This window comes from Plectropomus leopardus, chromosome 7 (genome assembly GCF_008729295.1).
Source record: "Plectropomus leopardus isolate mb chromosome 7, YSFRI_Pleo_2.0, whole genome shotgun sequence".
In the NCBI taxonomy this organism is placed as follows: Eukaryota; Metazoa; Chordata; class Actinopteri; order Perciformes; family Serranidae; genus Plectropomus; species Plectropomus leopardus.
The window spans coordinates 26,433,393-26,456,158 of NC_056469.1; the positions used below are offsets into that span (position 1 = coordinate 26,433,393).

General features: G+C 42.5%; 1 protein-coding gene across 2 annotated transcripts; it reads right to left on the bottom strand.

Annotated features, from left to right (window-relative positions):
* Nucleotides 1–700: 700 nt before the first annotated feature.
* rusc1 (RUN and SH3 domain containing 1) lies at nucleotides 701–22,688 on the bottom strand. 2 transcript variants are annotated; one of them, XM_042489766.1, is made up of 12 exons: nucleotides 22,588–22,688; nucleotides 16,859–20,175; nucleotides 11,171–11,293; nucleotides 10,366–10,442; nucleotides 10,133–10,150; nucleotides 9,710–9,884; nucleotides 9,286–9,391; nucleotides 8,467–8,513; nucleotides 7,289–7,779; nucleotides 6,969–7,204; nucleotides 5,919–6,086; nucleotides 701–4,430 (listed from the first exon to the last, which is right to left on the bottom strand). In XM_042489766.1, exons 2-12 carry the CDS (start codon nucleotides 20,046–20,048, stop codon nucleotides 4,265–4,267), a joined length of 4,797 nt encoding a protein of 1,598 aa, XP_042345700.1. In that variant the 5' UTR covers nucleotides 20,049–20,175; nucleotides 22,588–22,688; the 3' UTR covers nucleotides 701–4,264. The 2 variants fall into 2 exon arrangements, with proteins under 2 accessions (XP_042345700.1, XP_042345701.1); XM_042489767.1 differs by lacking the exon at nucleotides 10,133–10,150.
* Nucleotides 22,689–22,766: the final 78 nt, after the last annotated feature.

Consider the following 22,766-nt stretch of genomic DNA (forward strand, 5'->3'; position numbering starts at 1 on the left):
ATGAATGAAGAAACACAAATAACAAAAGGGGCAAAACAACCAGAAATTGACACAGAATGACTACAAAGGGACACAAAACAACTAAAAAACACACAAAATTACTAAAAACAAACCCATCAAAATTAAGAGACACAAAATAACTACAAAAATGAGCTAACCCACCAAAAAGAGATAAAATTACCAAGAAGTGTGTATTTCCAGTCAGATTTAGTGGAGGTGGTGGGGCCTTTTACATGTGCACCCAGGGGGCCCATCGTCTCACAATCCGCCCATGGTTATAAGGTCTTCTTGTTTTGTGTGTGTGTGTGTGTGTTTTGAGAGGTTACTGCAGTGATTTTAATCAGCTTGAGCTAACAGTGCTATCTAGTGGTGTTAGATTGTATATCTTGCTCTGTGTTGTCCTCCATAATGACCCACAATGGAGGACGCTATCAAAGGAACACGGTTACAAGATGGGGGAGGGCTGCAGCTCACTCCGGAGATTTATTCTCCTCTTTACGCCCTTCACAACATCCGAGGGCATCCTGGGATCTTTTGATCTGAACAAAGAGCTGATAGTAATCTCCTCCATGAAAGCAAAAAGGACAAAGTGTGTACCAGCAGTTAAATATTTTAAATGCTTTTCAGATATATAAACGGATTAAAAATGCTTTTAATGTGAATTAAAGCGCAAAAAATATGACGCAAAAAGCTGCACAGATTTGGTTTATTCTGATCATTTTATTTGGTGTATTTACAAACAAGCACATGCAGGAGGTGGACAGTGACTGACACTAGAGGGGCACTGAACTATATGCAATAGTAGGACACAGGGATGTCTACAGGCTACATGACACCAGAGAGAAAGAGGAGGAGGAGGAGGAGGTACAGATCTCATTGTTACACTTACACACACACACATAAGTGAAAGTGCAGGATGTGCAGACACACCGATGTGCTCACACTCATCTCTGCTTTCACTACCACATACTCTGCCATGTGCACGCTCACACACACACACACACAGATAAAGAACCCAGATAGATAGAGAGACACTAGATGGGTCAGATAGAGCTATTCCTTTCAAAAACCTCAAGATCGATAAATAACACATCCAATAAATTAACAAATTCAATAAGACTTATAACCACACAAATAAAACAAAACAAAAGGTGTCATTTTATCTTCATCTAGACGTTATTTCCTGTAAACACCTTATCCGTTTTGATGGCATTTTATCGTGATCATAAGTTACAAGTTACGAGCACTGCTTCGACTTAATGCTACTGGACTGTTGCCATAGTGACGGTAATGTCACGCTACATGGCATTGACACAATAACACGAGGAAACTTTGAAGAGCTTTCCCTGATAGATCGATAGCTATGAGACGTTGCTGCTTAACTAAACGGAGGTCCTTTAGCGTCAGCCTGTCATGACTAGTTAAAATCTGGCTGTTTTATGTAGGGATGGGAATTGATACGATTTCATTGATACCAGTGACATTATTGATTGTGCTTTTTGGTCCAATTCTTTATCGTTTCCCTTATTGATTCCTCAAATTTTCTGGTGGGAAAAAATAAGGCCTTTTCGGCCTTCAGCGTCAATGCAACTGTTTTATTATCTCTGTAGAAATAAAGGCATGCACTCGACTCAGGTTTATTTTCGACATAGACTGTATAGAAATATGGTTGTAGCTACCAGGCCAATCTGAAGCCTCAGCATTCAGCATTTTGGCCAATGCCATCATGTTGTTTTGGGGCCAAAAGTGGCTATTTTAGGACGAGAGGCTGGACATAGCCTGTCACTCAAGCAGATCGCCCTTGATCATGCATAACTTTAAGCCTTTCTAAAATATAAACTGGTGCAATATATAAAGATTCAACTCACGTACAGTTGTCATTAATTTCAATGTATTTTACAATGAAGTGAATAAAAGTCTATTGAGATTTACTGCCAGCCTCAAGTGGCCATTTAAGGAATTGCAGTTTTTGGCACTTCAGTATTTGCTTTAGTTTCCAGCCTCAGAGGTTTGGTTTTAATTTTACCTTTTTATTTTGCACAACACAATTTATGAGCCAAAATTAGCCATACAACCAATTTTGCATCTATGGCCCCTGGGCAGAGAAATATTAAGGACAACAGGCGTGCAAAGGCTCCACTGTTAATCTGTTTTCTTAGTCAAAGAAAAACTCTGCTGCCTGCAAGTTATTTTAACGAAGGATATTTACAATCCATAACGAACATGCTGCTCAGCTGGAAAGCAGTGGCATCCGTGTCAAACACGTGACATTCCTGGAGTTTAACTTTATGTCGCGCGGAGAGATGTTTTCTCATATTACTGGTGTTTCAACCTTTACTTGAAAATAAGTTTTTACAAACATTACAGGCGACACAGCTGTCATCTTTTTTTGTAAAATGACACAACGCTTTGGACCTTGTGGCAAGTTTCCAGCAGCGTAGACGCGAGTTTGGCATCAGTTCTGCAACATGCAGCTGTCAGAGGAACATACCGGTGTTGTGTCAAAGACTGTCTCCCCATCAATATGTTTTCCCCCAAACCCGTAGACCTAACCCTAACCACCGAGGGGGGCACTATGCATTAACAGGGGGAAACATTAATCGACGAGGGAACACATTTCAATCCAACACGGGCATCGAAAGGGGGAATTAATAAGCTCGGAGGCATTCGATTTAAATTCAGCTTTGCAAGCAGTTGTCAATTCCCATCCCTACTTTTATATTAACCATTTAAGCTATTAATTTAGGCTTCAGGTGTCAACATCAAACCAAAACCATGACTTTAAAACAAACAAAAAAGGCTTTCTGTTGTACATTTAACCATATGCATAGTCATCAATACAGAATCTAGAGAATAACTAATAAATATATGACACAAAGCAACATTAGAATCAACATATCACTTCCACCATTACTACCACTATCATTAATATCAATGATTATGATGAGCAAACATGGTAGATAAATACAAAAGCTGAGGTACGAGGTGAAGACCGGCCACCAAACCCACAGACTTTACATTAGCGTTTATGAATTACATACATCTGGGATTTTCTCACTGCATTGAATTTAAGGTCAGATAGTGTTTGAACAAGAGCTGAGCATAGTTTTGTTTACTCCAACACGCGTTGGCCCCGTGAGGGTTTGGACATGTAGCTACAGATTGCTGTTGTCTGATATTATCTTCTACGACTGCGTGGGATGGATAGATATTTTCTGGCATTCATTCAAAGCATTCATGGCATATTACATACAGTGATTAAGGTATGTGGCTAAATCTAATAATTTTATGAATATGGCGGCAAGACGATGGCAATACACGAAGCAAACAGGAGGAAAGATACTTTTTTGCATGTGTGACAACTACCGAATGTGTGTAAAGTTGCAGATGTAAAGAATTTTTCCTCAATGTGGCCACAGTATTAAGCTGCTGCTCATGTTTTTACTATCTGCTTTCTCTTGTTCATCTATCTTTCTATCTATCTTGGTAATATCAATCTCAATTTATATACCTATATATAGATTTTTTATGTATATTTATACAGTCAAATATAGTAGCAGAAACATGTCAAACACACATGAACCAGGCGATAAAGGTGAGAGGTCGATAGGGGTGAAAGGTCAAGAGAACACAGATCTACACAGCTACAGTTCACTACATTACTACGCGGTATGCAACAGGAGCTACGGCTCCACTACTCTCACACGCTTTCTCTGCTCCGCAACCTGCGAGCCACGACTCCACGGCTGACAGCTAGAGATTTCAACGTGGCTGCGGCCAGGCTGTTGCTTCGTCACGACGGGCAGCCGCTGATCTGAAAGCACTCACAGAATTTCCCTTGTGATCATTTTCAGATCAGTGAGCTGACAAGGAAATTGAGAAAAAGGATGTTTTAAAGGGATACTTCACTCCGAGATCAAAGGTCTTCCAGTAAGAAATGGTCCAAATTTGACTTCATTATTTCACACCATCTGCTGCGTTCCTGCTGCTAACATCCATTAGTTTAATGCTACCAAACTGGATGGATTGTGATGTGGGGAAAAAACTCCCATATGTTCACAAAGGGAGAGAGGGCTGCAGACTGCTCCTGATGCACGCAAAGCAGAACAGATGGTGTTATGCAGTCAACTTGAGCCGAGCAAGCGTGAAATATCCCTTTCAGAGTAGTGGAGCCTCACCGTAACCTCTCAACACTCGCCTAAAATATATATATATATTTGTTTTATTTTGTTATTGATTGAGTGCAGCAGTAATGGTGTCGAAGTCACATGATGAGGGAGGTGTAGCCAATAGGTACCAGCCCCTCTTTGTCTCCCTGACGACAGCGAATCCAGTCCTGATCGACTCCCCCTAACACCACCAGTTCCTCCCCTTTGCAGAAGCTGAGCTCCAAGCCCGTCCCCGAGTGGTCACACAGCGTTCGTACTGACCTGAGGACACACAGCAGACATCTCCTCAGCCCATAAACACCAACCACAAACAATAACGTCATGCGCAACATAAGATGGAGCCAAATCTTGGATGAGTCACAATGGAATCGCTGGTGAGTCACCAAATATAGTCTTTCAAAGACAAAAAAAGATAACAGCAGCGTCTCTGGTGTCTCCATCGCCCACTGCTGAAGTCATTTTTTTAAAAAGGAAAAAACACACAACTAGATTTCCTGAGGAAGGCAAGCTGGTTCTATTAGCTCATATTTAAGTGATTATATTTTTAACAAAAAATGTTTTTAAGCCTAATCCAAGCAATAAATGAGGCATATTTTTTTCTTAAAGGTATATTATACAGGATTGTCATTTTCTGTAAAGCAAACCCATGTCACTCTCGTTTGGGATTTCGCCTCAGTGTATCTGCATTTTTTTAGATGCAGAGTCTCCTGATTGCCGGCTACTTATAGTCTGGCACCTGGTCGGTACCTTTTAATAAAGCCCAGACCTCACCTGAGCGCCGTGAGGGTACACGCCCATAAACATCCAAAAAACAAATCAATAAGAAAAAAACAACAAAACACAGGCAGAGGGCAGACGCTCTGCAGAAAAAGTCACCGCCCAACACTTCCGGTGGCATTATAAATGAGGAGGATTACTTCTGTATTAATATATATTGCTTTTTTTTCAGAACATCCTTCATAGTGAGGGACCTGACACACCGAGCCGACGGTCGACCGTTGGTCGGTGAGTGTCTGTTGTCCCTTCTTGACTAATTCAGCATGCAGAATTGAGGTCAAAACCCGTTTGTGAATGAAATCAATCTGATTGGCAATTTAACTCAGCACAGGAGAGGGAAAAGTGAGGAAAGCAAACAAAGAAAGTCAAGAGAGAGTGAGATCATAAAAACTTATATTATATTAGCTAGGACTATTTTTGTTGTTTGCGTTACTGCTCAATGTAAAAGTCTTTGACTGCTGATTGTAGTCTTGGTGTATATTGGTGGTGGTGGTGTATTCAAATGCAACTTTATGGCCATGACACAGGCGACGTGAGGTGACAGTCTGCCTTTGTTACCTCGAGTTCTTTATTGTCAATTTGGCATTAAATTATGGCTTCTATTATTTGAAATATTGACACTAAAGTATTGCTTTCCCATTAGACCAGTAGATGCTTTATAAATGCCCAAAATGTGATATTGCTCTAAATGTATTTAAATTACAGCGAAAATTAGTTGTGTCAGTACAAAAAGTGAGTAAGTTATCTCCCAAATCTATGAATGAATTGGCAAGTTGAACTCTCACTCTAACAGAGTGGACATATTAAAGGATGAGTCATTTTTAAAGCTTATAAAAAGTGAAAAAAAAAAGAGACAATTTCAAACCGTGAGATAAACAGATTCATGTATCCCTCCCCACCCGATATCATTGTATCCCTGCCAACAGACTGCTTGAGTCAATACTCATCACTGTCACTTTAAGTCTGGTGTACCTGAGTGGTCTGGGTTTGTCCTTCATCTCCAGTGTATCAGCGTCTTTCTCTGACTTTGGCTCGCTCTCTCCCTGGGGCTCCGGGGCCCTCCTTATTATTGGGGTGGAGTTGCTGCTCACCATTCGGGTCAGAGCAGTGACACCAGGAGCCAGCCACTGGGAGGGACGTCTGAGGAGACAGACACAAGGAGGATGAGAGGAATAGACAAACAGAGGGAGAGAGAGACAGTGGGTGGTGGGTAAAGAGAGAACACAGAAAGTTACCATTCATGCAGTTTATTCACACCGGAACCAAATACAAGTACAACAATGACTAGAGTTTCTCAAAGAAGTATTTCACCTCTGGAAAGATGCTTTTAACACAATCAATGCTCCTGCTGGTGGGTAATGTAATGCGAAAGGCTTGTACCAGAAACAACATGATGGCTGGCCATTGTCAAATAATCTGGTGTTACAGCTAAACAGTAAACTAAAACATGTTTGTGAAACATTTTAGGCAACAAATGTGCAATGCAGTTAACAGAATCTTGGTTAATATTTGATCAGAGCTGCTTAGTTTTACCATTTGATCTCAGTTTTTTCAGCCTCTGTTTTTCACAATATGGGGAACAGTTTGGTGACAGCCTCTTGTTCACAAGTTCTCGTATTACAGCTTAACAGTGCACTAAAATGTGTTTTTAAAAACAATTTAGGTGAGAAATTGATGAGCGCTGCCTAATTTTACAGTTTGATCCGAGTTTGAGAGAGAGAGAGAGAAAGGGGCAGCTCTCTCTCCTGATCCACTCCTATACTCTTTGTGTATAAATGTGGAAGTGCGATCTGCTGTTCAAGCAGCAGTCCTAGAGCCATCTTAAATCCATGTTTGGCATAGTCCCGCAGATTTTTCCTGGCAAATGAGCGGGGAGATCTGGGCGCTGGTAAGACGGATGCAAGTTTACCACAGTCCATTTAAACAAACTACCCACATTGTTATGATACGAAATGGTTGAAAATTGGCAAAGCATCACTTTCAGATATACTGATCAATTACTGGTTAAATTCATTGGCTTACCTAGTTGGTGGTGTGTGACCTGGTGGGCTGTTGAGGCTTTTCGAGGCTCCAAAGAGCCGCCCCAGACCCCAGGGAACCTGAGCACCACCGCTGACTGGAGCAAAGTCACTCCCTGCTTGTGCCTGGAGGTCCGGCAGGTCCGTCTTCATCTCCTCCTTTTTCAGGCTGAATTCAGACAGGTTCTGACTCAGTCTGCCTCCCCAACGCATCACAGCTCCCCATCCCTGCTGGATGACCTGTGGTTTAAAAAAAAGTCAGCTCTGCAGAACCACGAAACATATCTGACTACAAACACTGAATAACCACACACATGTGAGCACCTGTCCTGCCTGCTGAGCGAAGCTGTCCTCCTCAACATCAGGAGGAGGTAAGTCTCCAATTTCCTTCTCCTGCACCCACAGCAGCTGAGGACTTGTCTGCCCGAGAGTGACCGGTGCCTTTATGTGTGCAGTGCTGCTGTGTGATGCTTCATTCTTTGGATTACCCGATGGTGACAATGTTTCTTTGGCTGCCCGATATTCTCGGCTTCCAAAGTCCACTTCTGACAGGCTTTCGATATATCTGCAGCCTGCATTTTTGGACTGGGACCCCTCTGTTGAAAGCTGGAAGCCAGCATCCTGACAGGGTGGACTGGGAATCTCTGGGCTGTGACTGTCGGGCTCTAAATGGTGGTGCTGGAAGAGCAGGTCGAGGTTGAAGGTGAGCAGGCTGAGAGGCTGCAGCACGAGGAGCAGCTCCTCGAACAAAGGCTGGCAGGCGGTCAGCGACAGACGCATAAAGGAGGTGGGACGATAATATGTCTCCAGCACATCTGAGAGGAAGACAGATCAGTGTTAACAGAATGTACATGCATGCACAAAGATGGACGTAGGAGCCATACGCCATACGGCTTGAAATTAATACTATTTTTAAGCTTTATCATGATATATAAATCTTGATTTTTCAAAATCTCCTATAAAGTTCAGTAGACTACTAAAATACAAAACTATTCATTAAAATACATCTACAACAAAGTCAAATAAGTAATGTTACAACAAAGATGAATAAAATGCTGTTACAATCAATTACAATCAATTTTATTAGAGTATTTATATTATAAATTAAAATAAAGCACTATTACAATAAAGTTAATTAAAGCAATCTCTTTTAAACTACAGTAAACCACCAAAATACTCAACTATTACTTGAACTACATCAACAATAGAGTTAAATAAGTAGTTATAAGGAGAGGAGAGTGGTCTGGATGGACGGAGGAGTGTGTGATGTATCATGTCTATAAGTCTTTTTGTGGTTGTGTCTGTATGAGGACCATAGTGGAGAGCGAGAGAGACAACGTGTTAAGATAAGTCTCATACCGTTGGCACAAAAAAATGACAAATTATACTGTATGTTCACAACATGGTCATTTCATACATTCCTCATGGAACAAGAAAGAGTATTTCAAGTATACAGTATATTATTGATATACTGCCCACCCCTGGAAGTAATAAAAACTTACCACTGCAAGACTGAAGGTGAGACAGCCAGAAATCAAGAAGCTTGGTGCTACAAGAAGAACGAGAAAGACGGTGAAAACTGAGGATGCCAAATGTAAGGAAATCAAAATTTAGTGATAATAAAAAAAAGTATGGATCTGATCACTCTGTTCATGCATATGGCACACATTTTGGTAAAATGTGCATTTTTGTTTCATCTTTAGATTTCTAGCTCAGCTCCTAAAATAAGTAAGTGAAAAGTAATAACAATCACACTGTTAAGTGCAAAAAATGTGCGATTGAAACCCATTCAAACTGCAATTTTTGATCCCGCAGGCATCAAAGCATAAAAACATGCATTGTATTTTTTCTGGGGTTTTGCCTTAGAAATTGTAATTTTTATTATTTCCCACCTGATAACATCATCTTTACCATATTTGGTACATGGAGAAAATACATGCTATTTCCACTAGGTGCTCCGTTACTATCAATGTTACTGGCATATCCCAAACTGTGATAATCAAAAAACAAAACATCTACTGAGCAGGTAGTTTACTGAAAATAATTCTTTTTTGTGTTTTGTTTTTTTAAATCTAAAAACATAGTGGCATCATGAAAAAACTGGCATATAATGGGTTCAAATTTGGAGAATTAATGGATATTTGAAATTCAGGACTGATGTTAGTTCAAAAATGAAACGAAAATAATGTTAATGTATAATCTTTTTTAAAGCTTGATTTTGAAAATTTTGTGGGCAGAGCAATTCGAGTGTATGTGATATTTAAGCGGGCCCTAAAGGTTAATGGAGTGGAGCCCAAAGAGGACAAGGAGTCGGTACTCACTTCAGCAGGCCGAGGAGAAAAGCGTTGAACCTGTGTTTGCTCTGTCTGAGCTGAGGCAGCTCTCCAACTCGAACTTGCAGGTTGAACAATGCTTGAGTTTTAGGACCTTAAAAATGGATCAAAAGGAAGAGGAGAAAATGATATAAAAAGAGAGAGGGAGAGAGAGAGAGAGAGAGATCGACAGAGAAACTTACTGAGTGAGCAAAAAATTGCAGTGAATCTTGGCACCAATAAACCAATCAATATCTGCATCCTGTTGTTCCTTTAATTCAGCATTTTTGACACTAAAATCGACAAGTATTGACTGACGTGTGGGAAAATGTGAGAAAGACAAAGTACAGGGTTTATTGTTATCAATCATGGGGGAAAAAAAAAAAATCAAAGTCTATAAATGACAATTTTCCAACCACCCCTGGTGTGCTACCTGGCCTGGTTGAAGCCTGGACGAGACCCCAGGCAGAATTTGGCCTCCTGCCTGCAATCAGGTCACTCTGGTGGGGTTTCAAGCCGTCGGTCAGCAAGCTGTGCAGGGCAGGGCAGAGGCACTGCAGCACCAGACGGCCCAGAGATGGATTTATAGTGCTGTCTCCTGATAACGCCTAGAGACGGGGAGAGGGAGGAGAGGGAGAAGATGTGCAGTGATAGGGAGGGACGGGGGAATAGGACAGAGAGGATGACTCAAGAGAGGGAGGAAGGAAAATGCGACACATGAATGGAGGTTGGAAAGAAATGGGGCAATGAGGGTCGGTATGATGTGATGAGAGATGATTTGGGAGGTTTGAGTTAGTTTACAAAGAAATTCTTAAGACTACAAGATTGGGTTATCTGTTCTAGTGTATTCTAGTACCTTGTTAACTGAGAGAGACTGAGGAGAGACGGAGCAGAATATGTAGAGTCAGAACAAGGAGGGAGGGAGGGAAAGCATTTTCAATGATAAATTTAAAACGACATGACATTTTGTTTTGTTATCAAGAGCGATGTGAGTCAAACGTTTTTTTAATAGTGAAACAAACAAACACAAATACAACCAGTTTCTTTATTTTATTCAAAATAGCATAAGTAAATTCATCTGTGACTAACCTTCTGGACGACAGTTCGGGAAGAGCTGAACTGGGCCAAGATGGCTTCGACTGCCACACTGACCGCACTGACCAGAGCTGCAGGGAAGAACAATGCTCTTCAGTTAAACCAAGAGAGCTACAGACAAAATACACAGCGTGTGAGGTGAAGAGTATAAATAACAGGTTTCACCTTACAATATTTTATTGCTTATTTGAACAGCGTCCTGATATTTGCTGATATCACAAAATCATGATACATGATATGATTTGATTCAATTCAGAGGCCTGCTATCAATATGAGACAATATCAGTAAATTATATTTGTCTTAGCTGCCATCTTGCCATTGTCCGCCTGGCATCAGGCTGGTGGCCAGCCCTGCAATATTTTATTTATTTTTTTGTTGTGATTAACAGTTTTTATTGTTTGCAATTTACAACAAATATATACATACAAAAAAATCACAACTATTCTTTTATCTAGCTCCTGTAGTTTCATTGCGGGAAAAAAAACATCTACAAACACTGAAACACACAATTGTTTTTTTAGAAAAGCTGCTGGAAGTCTTTAAGTTTTGGTTTCTAAGCCAACCAAAAATATAAATAAAATAAAAATACAAAATGCCATCGAAATCCTGGAGGGACTCGGTGGTACTGTTTGAATATTTAGGAAAGAGGTGTGCTGGGCAGAAATGAGGACATAGATTTGGCAGGGGAGTTTCACAAAAAAGGCATATCTGAAAGATGATATGTTTTCACTTTGCACAATTTATAATATATATATATATATAACACCCTTAATGAACACACACAGGTGAGAGACGCACCTTTTTTTTCCTGCAGGCACAGAGAGGACAGGCCCAGACCTCTCACTGGATGCTTCACATCTTCGCCCATCCAGGACGTCTCTGTCCTCTGGACAGAGCCAGCAAATGAGACACTGCGAACAGCTGACAGCGACAACAAAAGAGGAATTAATTTCTATAATTTGTAGATTTAAAAAAAAAAAATTCCACAGAAGCAAAATGAATCACCACAGACAGAAATACCATAACTAAAATATTAGTGTTATTAGTAGGCGCAATTAAGCAATGAGAAGCACTGGATAGGCAGATAGAAGCAGATGGTACTACAGACGACAAACAGTGTGTGAGGAGGGCATCCTGTAAATATCAGTTAACTGTGGTGAACTTTCAACATCTGGATCTGTGAAGACAACTCTGTATGCATCAGGGATAAACAGAATCCCATGCATTGATCTGGAACACACTCAAACACACACTCACACAAATATAAGCATACAAAGGAGAAACTGCACCGCTAAAGGGTTAAACAGTTATAGAAGCTACCACTTAAGTCAGTCAATTACACACATGTACAAAGGGTAGGTGTTGTCTACAGTGTGATTAAAAAAAGAATTTATATAACCTAGTTATATAAATAGAGACATTCAAATAATGAACAGGATGCAGTGGACCTTAACTGTCCTAAATGTGCACACATGACGATAAAAAAAGGTTAAATAAAAAATATTCACATTAACCCTTTGCAACCTGGGTAAATTGGTTTTATTTATTTCAAAAACATGGAGCCAGGGCAATGAGCAACTTAATCCATAGTCAGAAAATAGCATAAAAGTAGTAAAAAGTTGTTTTTTTGAAAAAAAAGTTTGTAAAAATGACCATACAAAAGAGCAGAAAAAAAAAATGTAATTTTTTTTTATGTAACGTAACTGTAATTATTATAGATATATATTATATATCTATAAAAACATTGTATATACATTCCATATACATTTTCCCTAGTTTTTGATAATTTTCTAGTAATTCTAATTCTTTTTTTTTTTTAATAAAACTAATTATCAAGCCATTTCCTTCATCAACTTTTACTAATTTCTTGCAATTTGTGGGATAGTTCTTGCCAATTTGGACATTGATTTCTTTTCCAATTTTTTTTTGAAAGAAATCAAACCAATTTGCTCAGATTTGACTTATTTCAAAAACATGGGAAAAAGGTTATGAGCAACTTAGGAAATGGCCAAAAAATATTAAGAAATGGGTGAACCGTTACAAGAACAGTACCTGAAAATAAGTAAAAAGTTAAAAAATGAGCACAAAAAGTGCTTAAAATTAAAAAAACTACAAGTATGATTATTTTTCTGTAAAATACTTATAAATATATAATTATCATAAATATATTTTCTGTACATTTTTCCTTAGTTTTTGATGATTTTCTAGTAATTCTCCCCCTTTAATAATAAAACTAATCTTCAGGTCATTTCCTTTGCTCACTTTGACTTATTTCTTGCAATCTGTGGGACGGTTCTTGCCAAGTTGGTCATTGCCTGCTTTTGAATGAAATCAAACCAGTTTGCTCAGATTTCAAAGGGTCAAATAGCTTGCGGGAGGCATCTGAATGCAGCACAAGAAAAATGATGTCGAACGAGGTTTTTTAGGGTAACACATCATCAACGAGCTACTTGTGTTGTGCCTGGCAGGAATTGCATGTGTCCATTTTAACAAAACGTGCAAAAACAACATGGAGACAGAGCAGACGAGGCGGACACAGACAGACGGAGGAAGAAGAAGAAAAAGAGAGTGATGGGGTTGAGTCTGGACACCCTCTGACAGGAACAGCTGTCACCCCTCTGCAGGCCCTTTGCAGATTTGAAAGGACAGTGTAGATAAGACGTATCAGATGGCCTGCAGAGAGCCGCCTGCAGATACGTAAAGCAGCTACGGTTACCCAGTTCTTTCAAACCTGCAAATCCCACGGGTTGAAAAAAAGTGACAAAAGTGTGACGGCCACCATATCCAGGGCACAGAACAAAGACAGACAGAGACAGACAGACATGCAAGCCAGATGTCAGACGTAGAAAGAGAGAGTTTAGGGAGAGAGAAGAGAGAGAGAAATCTTACTCGCCACGCGTGACTGCGGAGGAGCCTGGTTGAGTTTTGGGGGTAGGGGGGGCGCCCTGGGCGGTATAGGAGGGTAGAGGTTTGGATAGTAGAGGGGAGCAGCGAGGGCAGGCAAGGTGTGAGAGCGGGGGAAAAGCGGGGAGCTGAGGGAGGAGCCTGCTGCGCCTGGAGGGGGCGCTCCAGAGCGCTGAGGAGGGGAGAGAGCACCGATAGGGGAGAGGCGAGGAGGAGCACCCCTGTGCAGAGGGCAGTTTTTAGGGTGGTAGAGGTAATAGGTTGGGAGAGGAGGAAGCTCTTTAGATGTCCTGGCCTTGTTGTGGTCTGTGTGCGAGTGCTTTTCTGAATAATGTGAATACGTCATCATGACATCTATGTTCTTATACGGGGTGGAGCAACCTGGAGCCTCTGTGGGGCCACTAACATCTGTGTTTTTAGTGTGTGTTTCTGAGTCACTGCAGTAGAGAGAGTCAAAATTACTGATGGAGTCGGAAGCAAAGTGTGTGTTAAGGTTATTCTCATAATCACAGGGAGAGTCTACACCAAAATCAGCCAGAGATTCGTAGTTAAAGCCGGAGTTTATCTCCGTGCTGGAATCGTCTCTTTGGGTGCAAGCTGAGCTGGCAGCAGCAGGGGCCCACTGTGGGCTGCAGCGTCCGTCTGAGGACTCCCTGCCTACGTGGCTCTGGGGTCTGGGGTCTGCACGGGGCTGGGAGTTACAGAAGCCAGGGCGAAAGGCAGGAGGTGCAGTGTGGAGGAAGTAGGGTTGGGAGGACTGGGCGAGGGACAGTGGGGGGGAGGAAACTGCTTATTGGAGAGGTGCCATAAAAGTTGCAGGACGAAGCGGGCGGGCAGAAGCAATATGAGGGAGCAAAGCAGAACCGTGGACAAATAATGGAAACAACAGAATGGGATGGAGAGGTGAAAAAAAACAATGAAGATTAAAGTAAAAAAAAAATGTGGCGGAAAAATGGGAAGGAGAGAGAGATGCAGAAAATGTTAGTGTCTGTTGAGAGAGAGAAATGCACATTCATGAGCAGCAGAAATCGTCATCATGTAACATCATGCAGTATTTCAACAGTTGATTGACAGTTCAACACTGACAGTGCATGGGAGTCAATGGAGTTGAATTATGAAGAGTCATTTGAGAGGGTTTGACACAACAGGAAATTATACCTCGGCCGTAAAAGAATGAGCAGCCGTACAGCTGCACGGTAGAAATACTCAATCTGTCAATCAGCCACTCACTCACCAATGACACCGTAATTAAAATGCCACCATCAATCGCAAAGATTCATCATATTTCAATGTGGGTTTTCTTCACGGCAGCTGGTTTCACTTTCATTTCCATGCTTGGATTGAGAGTTATGAATATTAAGTGCAAAACGGCACAGTGTGTTTTTGAACTTCACTGCAGTGCGTGCCATCATCACCTCTGGATCACCTTCTCTCTCCTCTCTGCCTTTAGTTTTCTCCCCCCCCCCCACCCCCCACCCTCCCCAGCTGCACAGCATACAGTGTACTGCTGAGTCAGTCAACAGACAGCACAGTTCTGTCCGTTCCTGCTCAATCACCATCTCTGTCTCTGTTTTAGAGTCACACAATGTGGCAACAACAGTTGTAATTATTGCAATAAATTACCTGTGACAGACTGATAGTCTATGGGCAACAAAATGAGCTAGAAAGCAACCATACCTTTGTTAGACTTGAGCTGTCTTTGAACTGAAACCAACACATGATACTTCCTATTTTTCTGACACAAAGCTCACAGCCATTGGTTCATGTGCTAAGCTCCGCCTCTTGGGCTCTTAAAGGTGTACACACGTATTTCTGCCTTGTTGCAGTGGTTTTAATGGTGGAAACTCCTGCTGCAATAAAACTCATTTGCAATACAATATATGTGAAAGAATATTTTCTAATAATTCTCATTACATTGTTTATATAGTTTTACACTCATAACATTGAGAAATAACCTTGATATCTGTCTTTGAGTAATCTCGATGATTGTATGCACGTTATTTTATGTAACCTTGATATCTCATTTTTTAACTAGGGAGAGGAGTTGGAAACAATAGTAATGACAATAGCTATAATCTCTATACCTGAAACATCAGTTACTAGAGCTTGTTTGTAACAGGTTAAAGATGTATTTTGTTAATTTGCATCGTCAAATAAAATATATAAATATATACATAAATAAATATTTTCATTAAGGGGGGACAAATACATATATTCTAGATATTGACAGAGATGCGTCCTGTTTCCCCCCTGAAATTTACGTCTATGCTTTTTAGTAATTCAGTGACGTTTATAATGAGAAAGCAAAGGTGAAATGTTGATATAATGCCAGAGTAATTATGCAATCAGAGAACTAGCTTCACTAATATAATTAGCGGATAATATTGAGCATTTTAAATCAAACATTATCCATGCTGAATCCTTTGTGTAAGTACCCTATACTGCAGCACTGTATGCGATAAGTAACTTGATCTTTGCTAACTGTGTCCCTCTAGGGAGCATGGGTGGGGGTGGGGGGTGGGGGGCATACAAACATCCCAAGTTGATGGGATTTAAAAACAGTAAAGAGGAGAAAGGAGAACAGAAGAAGATGTTAGGACAAACAGATAGAAAGAAAAGCAAAGTAAAAGGTAGAAAGAAGGAGCAGAAAGGTGGGGAGCTCAGTGGGCGCTCCATTATCCCCCTCCCGTTGGTCTGAAGTGGATGAATAATTGAATAAGGCTGTGATGACATCACACTTTGATAACCAGTGCAGGGAAGACTGGCTGGAAAGTTTCCAACCTCCTCTTTCTCCTCATATTACCTTCACTCCCCTTCTCTGTCTTTATCCCTCCATCTCTCACTGTTGCTCAGCTTCCACTGTCTCGTTCATCTGCAATCGCCCTCTGCTTATCCCTCGTCATCACTTATCCATCATATCATGCATCATGCCTCTCTGTGACTCATGCTCATCCTCCATCTCTTCACTCTCGTTCCATATATCATTTCAATAAATGAGTCAACCCTTGCTTTACTGCATCTCTCTATTGTGCCATCCGAGGGTGTTGTTTGTGCATCGCTGAGAAACTGAACTGTCTGCGTCTCTTTCTCTCCATCATCTGCCCAGCCCAGATTTGTGATGCTGTTCAAATTACACTAAACCACTTTCAAGTGTTTATTTTCTCCCACGCACGTTCAAAAATGCACACACACGCTTTGCCCTATGTCATTAAATTCAGCAGCCTCCTTTAACCCCTTTGAAACTAGAGCAAATTGTTTTTCCCCCCAAAAAACATGGGAACAACAGAAAAGGAAATGACCCCAAAATAAAAAAAGTTTTAAAAAAAAGTAAATAAGTAAAAAAAAAAAACAAACACCAAGACATTCCCCCTTGCTTTAAAAAAAAATTCTAAATCTACAAATTTCATTCAATTTATGGCACATTTCTTACCAAATTCCTTTTTTCCTCACGTTTTTAAAAGAAATTGCACCAACTTGCTCCAGGTTCACAGGGTTAAACACTAGGCATCTGAAAGCAGCACAAAAATGAGGTCGATCCAAAAGGTTGATATCATTAGCATCATCATGATAAATCACACTCACCTGAAGTTCTTGATTCAAATGTCCGTCCTCCATCAGCTCGTCCTCTCACCTCCACCTCCACCTCCTCCTCTTCTTCTTCTTCTTCTTTCCCTTCCTTCTCCTCCCTCTTGACTTCTTCGCCCTCCCACTCTCTGCCCATGGTCCACAGGCTGCTGTCACTGACCGAGGAGCCAATCTTCTGCGAGGGGCACAGCTCTGGTCGTCTCCCCTCCTCGTCGGCCCTCTGAAGCATCTCCTTCAGAGCGGCCATGGAGGTGAGGGCCGGCGGCGGTTGCATGAAGAAAGCCTGTGCCTGAGAGGTGTACTCCCATTGGTTGCCGTCGCCGCCTTGCTTCTCTCTCCTCCACCTCAGGTTGTACAGTATGTCTGGATCTGGGGTGATAACTGTAGGGTCAGGGTCCGGGTCGGTGATCACTTTTGTTGACGGGGAGGCGTTCTTGTTGCGGTTGCGCAGCTCTTTAAAAGTCGTGACCTTTGGAGCCAGAGATGACCCTGATGAAGTGAGCTTCTTTTCCATGGGAGATTTTCTTGTTGCCAGGGGTGGAGGCTGTGGCGGGGCATCACAGTCAGGTGTGAATGCTATGAGCCAATCAAATCGCTCAGGCTGTGCAGAGTTAGCCAGGAGGGTGCTGACTTTGTGGGGTGGCACAGACGGGGGAATCGGCGGTAAGGGGCGAGGCGGAGGAGGAGGTGGTGGAGGGGAATCCGGCACCTCGGAAGGATACCGGAAAGATTCAAAGCTATTTGCTTTAGTTTCATGAATACTGATAACACCAGTGCTGTAGTAAGGGTCGGAGGTCACACCACTGTTCCTCTTCCTTCTCCTCGCCATCTCAGTGAATGACGTGGTTCTTTGTGTGCTGTCCTCTTTCTTTTTGCCTTCTTCTGCTCCTCGATCTCCGTCCACCTTGCCTCTGCTGCTCAATCCGTCCCTGACCATGAACTCGGAGTCATAATCCTTCTCCTCCTCTTTTAGTCTGAACTCATGTGGCTCCACAGACCTGGATGAGATCACATGATCTCCCTCATCCTCCATCCCTCCGACACAAACTCCAAGCTCCGGGCTGAGTTTGAGGAGCTCTGCTTGGGTCAACCCAGCGAGCATCAACAACTTCCGAATCTCTACATCCAGTGCATGGAAGGAGGGAGGAGGAGGCAGGGCAGGTGGAGGTGGTATGGCAGGGGGAGATGAGGAGGAGATTGAGATAACAGGTGGAGGAGGCAGAGGTGGGGGACGTGTGGTAGGAGGAGGAAGAGAGAGCGGGGTCTTTTCTTGTTCAGCTTGGAGAGCAGCGAGCCGCTGTGCCTCCTTCCTGGCAAGGTGACGCTTCCGAGGAGGAGGAATGGGAGGAGTTGGTGTGGGGATAGCTGGAGGTGGAGAAGGGGTGGTGTAAAGGGTGAGGTACGGGACTGGTTTGGAGGTGGGGAGAGGTGGAATGGAGGGTGGAGATGGTGGTAGGGGTTTCTCACACCTGAAAGTGGTGAATGTCGGGGAGGTGGAGTTCGGGGAGAAAGTAGACAGTGTAGGAGAGGTGGAGACGGCCATGGAGGTGGTCTCCCTGCTGATATTGATGTAGGTGTGGAGGTCGGAGCTGACGCTGGCATGACGCGCCGGAGGTTTTGGGGGTCTAGGTGGCGGCTCAACAGGAGAAGGGGTGAGGGAATCAGGAGCAAGAGGGTCCTCACAGTCTGACGGAGCGGTGAGGTCGACCCCCGCATCTGAGAACTCCTGAGAGTCTCCCATCGCCCCCTTTCCGCTTTTATATAACTTCCAGGGAATGTCGATGTTGCCCATTTCGTCCATGAAGTCTGAGAGATCTTGCTCTTCCAGATCTCCAAGATCAAATCCCTTCTCGTGAAGTCTGGCGATGTAGGAGAGTTTGACCTCCCTGTTCACCTTCTCCAAGCGATCCAGGTGATCGAGCCAATCCCTCAGAACATCCCAGTGCTGCTCCCCCTCCAGATCCCAGCGAGCCACTTGGATCACCTGGCTGAAGCGCTCCATTTTCCTAAACTCCCCAACTGATTCCAGAAAATCAAGCAAACCGATTTTGGCGACCTCGGATTCACCTTTGAGTCCTAAATAGTCAGGAGAAGGGGAGTCCATTGCGGAGGGGTAGCCCTCATCTGGGGAGCAAGGGGGAATCGGGGACTGTGATGTTAAGACGAAGGGACTGCGGCTGATAGGAAGGGACGGGGGTGAACGTGCAGGAGGCTGGCATTCTTGTGGGAGAGAGCGTTCCTTGGGGGACAAAGCGACAGAGAGATTGTCTTGGTCTTGGGAAGAGCAGATGGAGGCGGATTGATCCGCGCAGTCGGACTCCAGGTCAGAGCAGGAGCTGATGGAAGTGGAGGATGAGGAGGTAGAAGAAGAGAGCGAGAACTCCAGGAGGGAGGGGGGGCAGTCACAGCAGGGGGGGACAAGGGTGTCGTCATCGTCATCATCATCATTGTCAGCCTCTTCGTCGTCATCAATATCAATGTCCCCGCTGCTTTCCTCCTCGTCGTCTTCGTCCTCTACTTTCACATTTTTCTTGTTGTCCAGATCAGCACTTTTGCCAGCATTCTTGCCTTCGTTTTCCAGACTGGCAGCAGGACGGGCGGAGGCCTCCAGCTGGGCCTGTGCTTGAGAGGGAGGCTGCTCTTTGGCCCCCTTCCCATCCTGCCTCTGGGGCACCGGGGCCGGAGGAGGGGGGAGCTGCAGTTGCTGCCTGATAGAGATGGTGTTGTTGTTGTTGTGGTTGTGGTTGAACATGCTGTTGTTGTCCTGCGGGGAGCGGCCATCGCAGCACAGACACGGGAGGCTCGGCTCGTTGCAGTTGGGGTCGAGAGGGAGATCAGAGGGGAGTGGCGGTGGAGTGGCTGCTGGTGCGATTTTGGTTGCCGCCGATGCTCGAGCACTCTTGGGTTTGGGCTTTGCTGATTTGGAGATGGTGGAACCCTGTTTTTGTGAGCCAAACCTGGACTGACTGACTGGCGCTCGAGGCTGCGCTCCTACCCTGGTCCTGGTGGGTGCGGCGGGGCCTTTAGTAGCCCGACGTGGGGAGGATGTCGTGATCGTGTTCATGTTTTTATCCTCCCTCTGGAAACCAGGACCATGAGACTTTGGTGCAGTGACGGTGTTGGTCCGCCTGCTGGCGTCAAAGCGCCGCGGTTTTGGAGGCTGAGAGGAGCAGCTAGAGGACTGCATTGTGGGAATGGGGATTTTTTGGATGCTCTGGTATTTCTGTTGCTATAGAAACAAGTGTTGTAAAGGCAGGACAGATCCAAACTATGACGCGCCGTGACGGTCACATCTTGGCTTGACTCCCAAGATCCTGTAACATCAAAGGAGACACACAGTGAATAACGAATACGAGCAACATTCTGCTTCGCAAAGACCATTTTCTTGCTTCGCACATTAAGTCTTTGAAGTTAAACCCATCATCTGGACTATTCATTAAAACCCAATTGCTTTTGGGTTTTCTGTTTTATAATTATCGCAGCCCAACTCCTGCGAGGACACAGCAGCGAAATGAACACACACAGTCCTGCAGAAAAAAAAACACATTATGAAGTGCCACCGCTTAAGGAAAATAATTCATGCTGAATTAGTCAATTCATAAATTGACAAAAAATTAGCCATTATTGGTAACAGCAAAATGTCAAATATTCAGGGATTGTAGCTTCTCAAATGTGAAGAGTTGCTTGTTTTAACAGTATTTTATGATGGTAAACTTTATATCTTTGGGGTTTTTTTGACTGTCAGTGAAAAAAACTGACATTTAAAAAATGCCACCATGACAAACTGTGATTGTCATGTTTTTTTCAGACATAAAACAGGGGATTTGGGGGTTCTCCACTAGAAAATCTAGAGTATCACACACTTAATTTCCTGTACTCTAGTAAAGTTTTATGCACTGATTTGTGCCTTTTCTACATTTTTTATTTTGGAAATGTCTTTAATTTCATCAGAATAAAAGTTCTCTGCTTCTTTTGTGTTTTCATTGGGTTAGGGTTAAAAGTTCATGTTATAAATATTCAGGAAAACATGTTGCCTGCATCCAGTGGTGGAAGAAGTATGCCGTTCCTTTACTTAAGTAAAAGTACTTTAACCACACAAAACACAAGTCCTGCATTGAGAATCTTACTTAAGTGAATGTACATAAGTATAAAAAGGAAAATGTACTTAAATTATTAAAAGTCAAAGTACCCAAAGCAGAAAAATCTAAAAACAAAAACACACAAAAAAGCAAAAAACACACATGCAAAAAAAAATCAAACTGAAAATTACTCCCCCTCCAAAAAATAATAAAAATGAAAAGTACTAGTAAAAATAGCAATTAATTTTCTGTCAATTGGTTAATTGATATATCAACAAATCATTTTAGCTGTACCTGTATAAAGTGTTTGGTAATCTAATTTATAAAAAATAAATCACAATTTATAAACATTGGATGTACACATTGGTGTAAAAAGTATAAAGTTCCATGAAAAGAATATAGAATATACTTAAGTAAAGTAAAAGTACTTAAGTACAGTATTAGCACAGCCTAAACGTACCTAGTCACATTCCACCACTAGCTGCATCCTCCCCAAAATCTATACCCCTGTCTGACATTGCAGACAAAATGCTTAATTTATCTAGAAAAACAACACAAAAAAACCCATCAGATTAGTTGATAATGAAAAATTTGTTAGCTGCTGCAGCCCTTAAATAATGTAAATAATGTTTTGGTTTTTTTTGCAAACACTGAGATGCCTTGTTGATTTAAACAAATACCTGAAAATGCACATACTGGGAGCATTTTCTGCAGGGTGCCTGTCTATTTGTTTCATCGGTTGTATTATTTCCTTGGATTTCAGTTGCTCATCTATTCAAATTCCAACACCCACACACATATCACATGAAATGATGCCCATGGTAATAATTGTCAGCTAATTTATATCTTAATAACTGTCACTCATCATCATCAGTCATGTTCAGCCTAACTGATATTCATGAGTTTACAGTAGCCAAGCTGTCTCCATCTGTGCCAGCCCATCCTGACAGGCTGACAGTAAGATCCAGATAAAAAGAAATACCATTATTTAAAAAAAAAAAAAAAAAAAAAAAACTGTACCTGGAGCAATGAGTGAACATTTAACTGGAGCGTGAAATAATCAGGTAGCAGCACTGAACAGCACCGAGTCTGCCTTTTTAAAGCCTATTTTCCGAAGGCTATTGCTCATATATTCCTCCACAGTGCCCTTCACATCACTGAGGAATATAAATCACCCAAGTGCTCACACTGGGCCTTCATGGGAATGGCTATTAAAACCAACAAAGCCTTGAAATAAGACAACAAAAAAGCAGCATATCATCAGCTGTAATTTAACCCGTCCTGTGCAGTCTTTACCCTGCATTTATTGATCCCACAGAGCTGATGGAGGCTGGGAGGAGGAGGAGGAGGAAGAGGAGGGGAGGGGGGGACTTCCAACCGCATCGCCCTCATATACAGGCCCATCCGCCCCTATTATAACTCAAATATTACACATATTTACATGCAGATATAAAATTAAAACATTTAACCTGCACATTAGTCAACAAATATCACTGTTTAAAGCGTGATTGCATGTTTCTTTATCTACGCAGCCTCCGTCTGGGAATAGGGAGGTTTTGCACGTCCGACCAGATCCTGCAAGCTCCATTTAAAACATATATTTACAAAAAATTGACATATATAATAAGATAATAAATCCGGACTCACGATCAGACTCAGGTAAAGATGGATGAAGGTCTCCATCTCGTCGGGCTGTCTCTCATCCCAGTCCGTGTGAATGTGAATCTCTCTCCGACGTTCACAGCCTCAGCATCTGTCTTCTCGCGAGCATCCAAACACCCCCCCCCCAACCCCCCCACAAAACCAACCAAACCACACCCCTTACC